Source organism: Gobio gobio (assembly GCF_949357685.1).
Source record: "Gobio gobio genome assembly, chromosome: 17".
Classification (NCBI taxonomy): Eukaryota; Metazoa; Chordata; class Actinopteri; order Cypriniformes; family Gobionidae; genus Gobio; species Gobio gobio.
The window spans coordinates 28,520,467-28,533,086 of record NC_137110.1 but is presented as its reverse complement, the minus strand read 5'-3'; the positions used below and the strand labels follow the sequence as shown (position 1 = coordinate 28,533,086).

General features: G+C 40.9%; 1 protein-coding gene across 1 annotated transcript in view; it reads left to right on the top strand.

Annotated features, from left to right (window-relative positions):
- dgke (diacylglycerol kinase, epsilon) overlaps positions 1-12,612 on the top strand; it is a 33,219-nt gene extending 20,607 nt beyond the window's left edge. Inside the window, exons 9-11 of the mRNA XM_079841381.1 lie at positions 2,650-2,777; positions 2,932-3,043; positions 10,293-12,612. Coding sequence (XP_079697507.1) covers positions 2,650-2,777; positions 2,932-3,043; positions 10,293-10,511 — 459 coding nt within the window. The 3' untranslated portion in view covers positions 10,512-12,612. The remainder of the gene's footprint in view (positions 1-2,649; positions 2,778-2,931; positions 3,044-10,292) is intronic.
- The last annotated feature ends 8 nt before the right edge of the window (positions 12,613-12,620 follow it).

The following is a 12,620-nucleotide window of genomic DNA, read 5'->3' as shown; positions in this document are numbered from 1 at the left end:
CTTAAATATGTTTGTTAATGTTGGTTGCTGGTTCCTGGTGCTTATTTGATAACATATATTTTAGGGCTGAAACGATTCATTGAGTTACTCGATTAACTCGATTACAAAAATTCCTTGAGGCAAAAATTCTGCCTCGAAGCCTCGATAAATTCATATGGCTGATCCCTGCACTATACGCGCAGGGATCTGATTCACACGGACTGTTGTTCAATGTTCAGGAAGCACACCATAGCCCGTGATACATTTTGAATTTAGTTGGCACAATAGCGGAGAGTAAAGATGTCCATAAACGGCAGAGAATGTCTAAAGTTTGGGATCATTACATTCTTAAAAAAGAAGAGAACAAGGTGCAATGTGTCTACTGCAAAGTAGACCTGGCATTCCACAGCAGTACGACTTCAATGGTAACGTAGCCTAAGCCTATACATTGATGTTCGCTGATTTTAATCCCATACTGTATTTGTAGCGATGTCGTGATGCGGTTTGACTAGATATGATGTTTAGCTTTGATGTTTTTAAGTAGTAAACGTATTCACGTTCAATTGCAAGAGAGTAGCTATAGCCTAAAAAAGGAACCCCTTCTCACACACACACACACACACACACACACACACACACACACACACACACACACACACACACACACACACACACACACACGCATGCACCCTCGTCAGTCAGACCAATCGCGGCAATGCATCACATATGCTTAAACTTTTATGTAGCCACGCAACAATAATTTCAGCATGCATCCACTGTATACACCGGGACGTGATGTTGTGACGCTTTTTTTTCGAACGGATGCTTCGCCTAAAACGCACCGCAATGCAAGTGATGCAAGCCAAATGCAGCATTCTATTGAAAATGAATGTACGTATTTCTGTCGTACCAAACTGCAATGAAGCAACTGGTCTGACTCTTCCTCTCACACACACACACACACACACACACACACACACACACACACACACACACACACACACACACACACACACACACACACACACACACACACACACACACACACACACACACACACACACACACACACACACACACACACAGGTTGCTAGGTTACCATAGCAAATAGGCTCACCCCAGAAATTATATATTATTTGTTAGTAGCCTTATGGTAAATGCTGCAGGTGTAGAAATCTACATAAAACAGATATTTACTATGATGTCAGGGCTAGATTACAGCATGAAACCTGTTGTGCATATTAATAAATTAAATTGCTTTTCCTCTTCATTTTCGTTATGCATTATTTGTTTTGGTTGTTTAAAAACACAAAATGTATCCGATTAATCGATCAATTAAGTGCTAGATTAATCGATTACAAAAAGAATTGATAGCTGCAGCCCTAATATATTTCTTTAAAGCTGCAGTTTAATTTCTGCACCACTGCAGCACCAAATGGAATTGTGAACATAATGGGTCTTATTCACTAAGCATGCATACGCACACATTTGTGCATGAAATGTGCGTACAAACGATTTTAAGAACAAATCACAATTCACCAAAGATTTTGTAATATTTTTTTTATAAATTTACGAAAATTTGAAACCACACGTACGCAAAAAGAACTTACTCTGTATGGCTGTATAATCGTGTTAAGAAGTTATATTTCATCCTAACATGACTATAATTACATTGAAGTATAGCAGGGGCCACTGCAGTGCGATCGAAAAGGGCACTTTCACTTTCAAAGGGGCAGGGGCTCATGCCCTGCATTTTCATTAAATGTCCCGCAATGAATGTAGCAAAATTCGGTGTGGAGTTTAAAATGCAATCAAAGTCGATCAAGTCTCCACCCCGCCCTGTCAATCATTGCATCAAGGCAGGGCCAGGTCCAACAAACATGGTGGCAGCAGAGCTATTAGAGTGAGGCATTTACTAGAGCAAGAACAGAAATAATTACGCGCATCTGTCAGTGACTGTTCTGTTAGACCAGGACTAGCACAGTAAGTTCTCCTGTGCATACACATACGAAAGAATCCACACGATTATTAGTGAATGAGACCCAATGACTTTTTCTAAACAGGTTTCCCAAACACATCTACCATTTTTCAAACAAAAATGTGGTTAGATCCACCCTAAATGCCATTATACAGAAATTGACACGAGTGGACTAAACAATTTTGACATCAGTGTTTACAATCTTCTTATATACCAATGGCATACTTGTAGACACATCTGCTCTGCATATTAATCTGAAATAGGAGAAAGTGTTTTAATATATAAAGAATTACATTACTACAGCTGTAGTAATATCCATGGTAGGAGGCTTGTCAGCTATGAAGGTGAAAACAAAATGACATTTTTGAGAATATGTGGGTCTTCTGCATTAATGTGCTGTAACCACTAGACCACATGCCAAGTGCATTTAGACCGTGCGTTTTTAAAGTTGCAATGAAATAGTAGTAGCGACAGATCTTTTTCTCCATATTGTGATGTACATCCAAGTGAAACCGATTATTTAAAAATACAAAAATGTAGGACTTTAAATTATTGGTGAAGTCTTGCATTTACTTAACTGAATCGTGTTTCTAATAGATGTCACTATGTGTTTATAGTTTCCCTTTATCTTTACATATAGAACTGCATAATTACAGTTCTAATGCCTTGTTAATGCTTAATTGTCTCTTTAGCTGGAGATGGATGGAGAGCAAGTAACTTTGCCCAATCTGGAAGGGATAATCGTGTGTAATATCGGCTACTGGGGTGGTGGCTGTAGACTGTGGGAGGGAATGGGAGATGAGCCCTATCCTCCAACACGGTAAGAATCCAGATGTCAATGGGTTAGAGACTCATAGTTTGACTTTGTGAACATGGGTTAAAATTAAACAAATCTTCATAGATCTGGATCACAGTAGGATGACATTTGAAAAAAAAATGCTGGTTTAATATTTTCTTAATTTGTCTTTCTTCAGTGTGGATGATGGCTTATTAGAGGTGGTGGGGGTATATGGCTCATTCCACTGTGCACAGATCCAGGTGAAACTGGCCAATCCTGTGAGGCTGGGACAGGCACATACAGTACGGGTGAGACCATAAACATGTCCTTTACTCATACAGCATTAATGTTGCTTAAGTGTGAGTTATGGTGCCAGTACACTGCAATGGCAAAACTCTGCTCAAGTGCCACTCAAAATGCTACAACGCCTCCGCTTTGGGGAGTCTGTAGCGAGTGTGCTTAATCAATGTTTTTTTTTTTCAGTACATGGCAAATATAACCATCATATATACACACAATTACAGTTGGAAAGATGCAAGTTTTGTTTGCCCAAAACAAACATATGGTATACATTTAATAAACGTTTGTTAACACAGCCAGTCTATTCACAATGAAAGCATCCAAACTTCAAAATGTATCATGTACAGGGGTTGGACAATGAAACTGAAACACTGCCAAGATAGTGTTGGAGGTTTCACGCCTATATATGCGTTGTCTGGTGGCCAATCTTTACTGATTTTACATTTCATTAGTAAGAGCATATTGTGAATGTTGAATTAGCAGAGCAATAGCACAACTGTACATAAAATATTGCAATCCACACATCATAATAGTTTAGAATTCAACTATTCACTTTAGAATTCAAGAGTGGACAAATTGTTGGTGCATGTATCGCTGGTGTATCGAGAGCTATGGTATCCAGGGTAATGTCGGCATACCACCACATAAGAATAACCACATCCAACAGGAGTAACTGTTGACGCAAGAGGAAGCTGTCAGAAAGGGATGTTATGTGCCAATGCCAAATGTCAGTTTCATTGGTGCCAACAGTTCAAATCTTGGGCTATGGACAATGTGAAACATGTATTGTTCTCTGATGAGTCCACCTTCACTGTCTTTCTCACATCCGTTGGAGTTGTGGACTGTGGAGAAGCTCCAAAGAGCCTTAAAGGGATATTTCTCCGCTGGAAAGATGAATGTGTATTTAAATTGGGTTTTTTATGTAGTATAAATGTGAAATTATTTTCGAAGTTGGTGCCTTTTTGGCTGAGAAAAGCCAGAAAATGTATTTTTGGCTCATGTGGATGAAAGACAACAACTCCCAGAATGCACTTGCTTCGCTGCCCTACGAGGCCACTCCCAAGTCACGCCTACCGGTATCGGAAGAAATTATACAACTAGGCTACTAGTTGACTCGAAACTGAAAAGATGCCGTTTTATCGTAAGTCCGCCACCACCAGTCCACCCCATCTCGAGTCAAGTCACTTTTATTTATATAGCGCTTTTCACAACACCGATTGCTTCAAAGCAGCTTTAGAGTGATGATAGGAAATTCATTTTGTTTTAGATGAAAAGCTAAAGTAAGTTTATTGATTAATTTTTGTTGTAAAAACTGATTTCAAAATGTAAAAACGCATGTAAAAAATATATTGCACAAAATGAAAACAATAATGTAAATATTATTATAAGTGTGAATCAAAAAATTGAAAGCGCATTTAACAAAAAATATCTTAAATGTCTGTGTGTTTTGGTCATAATTTAGACTTTTTTTTAAAATCTAATTCAGATTTTTATCTCATAATTAGGACTTTTAATCATAATTTAGATTTTTAAATGTCTGTGTGTGTTTTGGTCATAATTTAGACTTTTTTTTTAATCTAATTCAGATTTTTATCTCATAATTAGGACTTTTAATCATAATTTAGATTTTTAAGTCATAATTTTGACTTTAAATCCAAAATTTTGAAATTTTATCTCAGAATTTTTTGTCATAATTTCAATTGTTCATCTCACAATGACTTAGCATGTCATATTTTTGACTTTTTATCTAATAATGAGGACTTTTAAAATCTTATTTTTAAACATTTTATCTTATGATTATGACTTAGCATGTCGTATTTTCAACTTTTTATCTCACTATAATGACTTTTAAAATAGTTTGGACTTTTTGTCTAATCATGAGGACATTTAACATCATATTTTCAACTTTTTATCTCACTATTATGATTTTTAAAATCATATTTTGGACTTTTTGTCTAATCATGAGGACATTTAACATCATATTTTCAACATTTTATCTCTTAATTATGATTTTATGATAATTGAAATGAGCTGATCAGTAATATACACTCACCTAAAAGATTATTAGGAACACCTGCTCAATTTCTCATTAATGCAATTATCACATGGCAGTTGCTTCAATGCGTTTAGGGGTGTGGTCCTGGTCAAGACAATCTCCTGAACTCCATACTGAATGTCAGAATGGGAAAGAAAGGTGATTTAAGCAATTTTGAGCGTGGCATGCTCAGTTACTGGGATTTTCACGCACAACCATTTCTAGGGTTTACAAAGAATGGTGTGAAAAGGGAAAAACATCCAGTATGCGGCAGTCCTGTGGGCGAAAATGCCTTGTTGATGCTAGAGGTCAGAGGAGAATGGGCCGACTGATTCAAGCTGATAGAAGAGCAACTTTGACTGAAATAACCACTCGTTACAACCGAGGTATGCAGCAAAGCATTTGTGAAGCCACAACACGCACAACCTTGAGGCGGATGGGCTACAACAGCAGAAGACCCCACCGGGTACCACTCATCTCCACTACAAATAGGCTACAATTTGCACAAGCTCACCAAAATTGGACAGTTGAAGACTGGAAAAATGTTGCCTGGTCTGATGAGTCTCGATTTCTGTTGAGACATTCAGATGGTAGAGTCAGAATTTGGTGTAAACAGAATGAGAACATGGATCCATCATGCCTTGTTACCACTGTGCAGGCTGGTGGTGGTGGTGTAATGGTGTGGGGGATGTTTTCTTGGCACACTTTAGGCCCCTTAGTGCCAATTGGGCATCGTTTAAATGCCACGGCCTACCTGAGCATTGTTTCTGACCATGTCCATCCCTTTATGACCACCATGTACCCATCCTCTGATGGCTACTTACAGCAGGATAATGCACCATGTCACAAAGCTCGAATCATTTCAAAATGGTTTCTTGAACATGACAATGAGTTCACTGTACTAAAATGCCCCCCACAGTCACCAGATCTCAACCCAATAGAGCATCTTTGGGATGTTGTGGAACGGGAGCTTCATGCCCTGGATGTGCATCCCACAAATCTCCATCAACTGCAAGATGCTATCCTATCAATATGGGCCAACATTTCTAAAGAATGCTTTCAGCACCTTGTTGAATCAATGCCACGTAGAATTAAGGCAGTTCTGAAGGCGAACACAGCAACTGTTCCTCGCTGTAGGAGGCGAAACACCTGTTACAACACTTGCCCGCCGCCACCGCCGTTTAGATTTTTATAGTAAAAAAATTTTGTTCATTCATGGCTGCACGGGCATTCATTCACTTCTGCACAGTGCACACGCATTTACGGCCGCACAGTGCACACGCATTTACTGCCGCACTGTCATTCATTCACGCCCGCACAGTGCACACGCATTTACTGCCACACTGTCATTCATTCACGCCCGCACAGTGCACACGCATTTACTGCCGCACTGTCATTCATTCACGCCCGCACAGTGCACACGCATTTACGACCGCACAGGCATTCATTCACGACCGCACAGTGCACACTCATTTACTGCCGCACTGTCATTCATTCATGGCCGCACAGTGCACACGCATTTACGGCCGCACAGGCATTCATTCACGGCCGCACAATGCACACTCATTCACAGCCGCACAGTGCACACGCATTTACTGCCACACTGTCATTCATTCACGGCCGCACAGTGCTCGCGCATTTACGGCTGCACGGGCATTCATTCACGGCCGCACAGTGCACACGCATTTACGGCCGCACAGGCATTCATTCACGGCCGCACAGTGCGCACGCAATCTACTTCCGCACAGGCATTCATTCACGGCCGCACAGTGCACATGCATTTACTGCCGAACTGTCATTCATTCACGCCCGCACAGTGCACACGCATTTACGGCCGCACAGGCATTCATTCATGGCCGCACAGTGCACACGCATTTACGGCTGCACTGTCATTCATTCAAGGCCGCATAGTGCACACGCATTTATGGCTGCACGGGCATTCATTCAAGGCCGCATAGTGCACACGCATTTATGGCTGCACGGGCATTCATTCACGGCCGCACAGTGCACACGCATTTGCGGCCGCACAGGCATTCATTCACGGCTGCACAATGCACACTCATTCACAGCCGCACAGTGCACACGCATTTACTGCCGCACTGTCATTCATTCACGGCCGCACAGTGCACACGCATTTACGGCTGCACGGGCATTCATTCACGGCCGCACCGTGCACACGCATTTACGGCTGCACGGGCATTCATTCACGGCCGCACAGTGCACACGTATTTACGGCTGCACGGGCATTCATTCACGGCCGCACAGTGCACACGTATTTACGGCCGCACGGGCATTCATTCACGGCCGCACAGTGCACACGTATTTACGGCCGCACAGGCATTCATTCACGGCCGCACAGTGCACACGCAATCTACTTCCGCACAGGCATTCATTCACGGCCGCACAGTGCACATGCATTTACTGCCGCACTGTCATTCATTCACGCCCGCACAGTGCACACGCATTTACGGCCGCACAGGCATTCATTCATGGCCGCACAGTGCACACGCATTTACTTCTGCACTGTCATTCATTCAAGGCCGCATAGTGCACACGCATTTATGGCTGCACGGGCATTCATTCACGGCCGCACAGTGCACATGCATTTACAGCCGCACAGGCATTCATTCACGGCTGCACAATGCACACTCATTCACAGCCGCACAGTGCACACGCATTTACTGCCGCACTGTCATTCATTCACGGCCGCACAGTGCACACGCATTTACAGCCGCACAGGCATTCATTCACGGCTGCACAATGCACACTCATTCACAGCCGCACAGTGCACACGTATTTACGGCCGCACAGGCATTCATTCATGGCCGCACAGTGCACACGCATTTACTGCTGCACTGTCATTCATTCAAGGCCGCATAGTGCACACGCATTTATGGCTGCACAGGCATTCATTCACGGCCGCACAATGCACATGCATTCACTGCCGCACTGTCATTCATTCACGGCCGCACAGTGCACACGCATTTACGGCCGCACTGTCATTCATTCACGGTCGCAGTCATTCACGGTGCATGTCCAGTCTGGCGCGTTTTCAGTTCATGCCTATGGAAGCATAACTTTAATAGGAATTCATTGAAACAACTCACTTTGCTCCGCACAGCTCCTTTTTGAATGCCCGAGCGTCCGTGCGCATTTTCTTTTCGGTTTAAAATTAGCGATTTGAAAACCCCCGCTGTTGATACCTGTTTTATTGGTGTTGTCACACATCGATTAACCGGTGGGAAAATTTCCTCAACGTCACATCCCTACTGCCATATTATCTTTAAAACTACCTTTCGCCATCGTGGTTAGCCTACTACTCAGCTTTCTCCACAGAGCTAGAGTCTGTTAGCTTAGCTTAAAAAAAAGATGGCTGACACTATTTGTACATTCTGTGAGTGAGATCCCACCGCCTATGGGCGGGTTGAAAACATGCAGAACTAACTCCTACTACTGGCTATAGTCTATAGCCTCTGGCCAAAAAAGCCTCCAAGGACGCTAAATGATGATTTTTGCGTCATCAGAGTTTTTTTTTCCAGACATAAAATACAGAAATCTCTCATTCGAATATACTACAGGGTTTCTACTGATACAAAGCTTAATGCTAATCGGTGAAGTATCCCTTTAACACCTGGACTGTTGCAAGCTCAGAGTGAAGCATGGGGGTGAATCCGTAATGGTTATGGCTTGAATGTCATGACATTCCCTACTGTGCTTGATGGGCGTCACTGCCAGGGACTACTGAACCATTCTGGAGGACAATGTGCACCTAATGGTTCAAATATTGTGCCCTGAATGGGGTGCCGTGTATCAGCATGATAACGCACCACTACACACAGCAAGACTTGTGACCGAATGGTTTGATGAACATGAAAGTGCAGTTGAACATCTCCCATGGCCTGCACAGTCATTTTGGAGGAACAAGTCGGAAAACATTTTTCTCTACCAGCATCACCTGGGCACTGTTCTGGAAGAGGACCACTGTGAACTGTATTGGTCACAAAAAGAGGCCCAACACTATACTAATAAATTATTGTGGTCTAAAACCAGGTGTTTCAGTTTCATTGTCCAACCCCTGTATGTAACAACTGCAAAACCTATAATCGAGCAGAACCTCCAGCAAAATCTGCATTTTTTTAAGGTGTGCTCACACTTTGCATTTTTGGTTCAATCAAAAATGAACCCTGGTGCAATTGCTCTGTTAGTGCGGTTCATTTTAATAAGTGTGAACGCTGCCATCCGAAGCCTGGTGCTTCAAACAAGCGGACCAAGACAGCTGAAAAGATGGGTCTCGCTCCACTTCCAAACAAACTCTGATGCGGTTTGAATGAAATATGAACGCAAAATGTAAACGAACATGTAAACAAACCAAAAACGGGACGTCACAAGATACGCCCCTAAAAAGGACAGAATGCTCAAGCATAGCTGTTTTTCTCATCATAGTCACGATGTTGCCCATCACAGTATGATGCTTTTTGTGTAGTGTTGCTATTCTACCACTAGATTCTCTGCATAAGCATGCTCAGATGTCTGCTTATATTTACACACATTTCTACATATAAGTACAAGTTGGTAGATCCACACTTTGCGTGAAACTGTTCTTACGCACTATTGATAAATTGATAACTCAAATTGATTATTGAGTGAGATGGTGGTCCAGTGGGTTAAACCATGGAACTAACACACAGAAGGTTGCTGCTGGTTCGATCCCATCGGTCACCACCAGTGTGTCTTTGAGCAAGGCACTTTACTCTATGTTGCTCCAGGGGGATTGTCCCTGTAATAAGGGTGTAAGACTGTAAGTCGCTTTGGATAAAAGCGTCTGCCAAATGCATAAATGTAAATGATAAATGAGGGCCCAGGACTAAATGTTTTTTCTTTTGGTCAGGACCAAACGAACCAAGTGAACACACCCTTAAACGCTCAAGACAAACTACCTGAACCTCACAGCTCTTTGCTGCCACCCGGCATTGTTCGCTCCTCATTTGCAAAGTTGCATAAAGTTCTCAACTTTTCTATGCTTTCAGAAGCTCTCAATGCTTTCTCTGGTCCGCTGTCAATCCCACAAGTCTCCACACAAACATGTTGCTCAACACCCATAGGAATTCATTGAAAACGCCTGCTCTGCTTGCGCTGTGCCAGTGGACACAAGCACTATTAGTAATTATCAACAACAAACAGAAAGATGAAAACATGATTATCTTTCTGCTTCTTTGTGGTAGCTGGTATTGAAGAGTTCTCGGATGCCAATGCAGGTGGATGGAGAGCCGTGGGCACAGGGTCCATGCACCATCACCATTACCCATAAGACCCAGGCTCTCATGCTGTACCACAGTGCAGAACAAACAGATGATGATGATGACGACTCCAGCACCTCAGAGACTGAAGAACCCTCAGCCGATCACATTGACACCGCTAGCAATGCACAGGAAACGTCTTAGTAAGGATATAATCACTCTGTCTGTGCTATTTCCACCCCAGAAAGTAGCACAGCATGAACGAAAGAAACCCTGATATGATAAGTATCTGATGTCATAGTCGTAAATGTACATAATGTGCATGTGCTACTCTAGTAATAACATCTGCAGTTGTTATTCCTTAGAGTTCTAAAGCCCCTTTCTCTCTCAAGCATTAAGCCCCCTCTAAGCACACCTGTAGTTCTTAAACTGTCCACAAGAGGTCTGTCTCTGTTGAAACAGGTGTTGTACATGTGTGTGTGTGTATTTTTTTCATAGGGAGTGTTACCCGGAAGCTCTAAGAAGTGGCTAAGGTTTTAGCTGTTAATAGTCCAAAATGGAATCATATTTAGCTATAAGCAAAGCTCAGGCAATCGTAAAATGTAGTCCAGTGGAGAATGTTGCAACCAAAGCTGCTTAGACATGAATGTCTTGCACTGATCGTGAGTGCCATAGGCCTGTGAATATACAACTCACTGCAGAAATCTTGTATTTGAGCTGTATAAGTTTAGCTGTGCAATAATTTTGCTTGGGTCCTTCTGTTTTATTACTACTTTTGTGAGAAAAAAATTGCAATGCTTTAAGTAGATTGTGGATGGATGTGCCATTGATATCTTATTATTTTACAGTATTCCATTTGTATTACTGGGTTTGTTTATGAAACGGCAGTAAAATATTTCAAAGCACTGGATTAAGAAACCATTCTTTATTTTCTTTCCCCCCTCAGTGTGTTGTTTTTCTTTGCATATGCTGATTATCGGATATTTTATGTTTTATTGAATGTTTGTTTTCTCTCAATTTTCTGTAGATATCTTTATGGTGGCACATAAAGTGATTTACTTTGCCTAGAATATGACCATCCTAAAATGATTATTTTCTATTATCCCAAACTCTTCCAAGTCTTTCTCGTTTCAGTACAATTGTAGCTAGCTGCCCCTCCCTTCATGACCTGATCATCACCTGATCTTTTGTTGACTGAGGCCCAGTTTCATGACATCAAGTCCCATTTGATGACTCAACAATGATTTTCGTTGTGACAGCTTTTTTGATGAGTCATGCTCAAGTGATCTCTTGTATCAGTGATGTTCTTGAGAAACTAAGCTGTAGGAGTGGTAATATGTAATGTCATGCGTTATATCTATCTCTATTTATGACTTTGATCAAGCACTCAAGCACATGACGTTCAGGAGTAACATATATTATCCATTAAACCTTGCTGTAAACTTGATAAATCTGAGGTTTTGCTGATATAATGTATTTAAACAGTTAATAATTTTACTTCATTTCATAGTTCATTTTATACTCAAAGTAATTTCAATTAAAATGGCAGCCATTTTTCATAGATAATTGTGAAGGAGACTTTGATACTTCTTTGTAAGCTGAAATAAGAGTGTTACCAAAAATATTATAAATATACCCTTTTTCTGCAGCAAAGTTTGATTATTTTTCAGTTAAATTATGTTCATCAGCTGTGCATTGAAATGTAGACTGCTGTATTAGTCTTATTAAAACGAGTTCAGTAATGTCTGTAAACCTTAAGAAAGAATAAAATCAAAATTGTAGTGTATTTATTATTTACTGTCAAAGAAAATTTGTTTTGAAATTACATGTTGTAACTACTTTTTCCCATTATGTTTATGTGTATAAATACTGAAGCAGTGGTTGTGATGAAAATCTCTTTAGAACTGTAATCACACTTTCTAATTGTTTTGTTTCCTGAAGACCTGTAATGTTACTAAAACTAGACTGTTTACACATGCTCTAAATGTGCTAAGGGGTTTTAAACAAGAGTATTATTCTCAGTGGGAATATAGATGATTTATCATTTTAATAATTTGGAAGTGTTAAAGTTGGATTCACTGTATTGAATATTGAAGGTTGATATATTTTGCACTGACTTCTTAATGCTATAGAAACTTGACATGGTTGACGGTTTATTTTTCAAATGCAAATAAAGCATAGTTTTGATCTGTAGCTGCTCCTGGCAAAGTGTTGAATGTAGTCTTGTTTTGTATGTTTGTTGTGAAATCAAATGAGTCAGTAATTTGTTTAAAATGAATTAGAATATAAAGTTTTTTTTTAAAGATTTTGTTT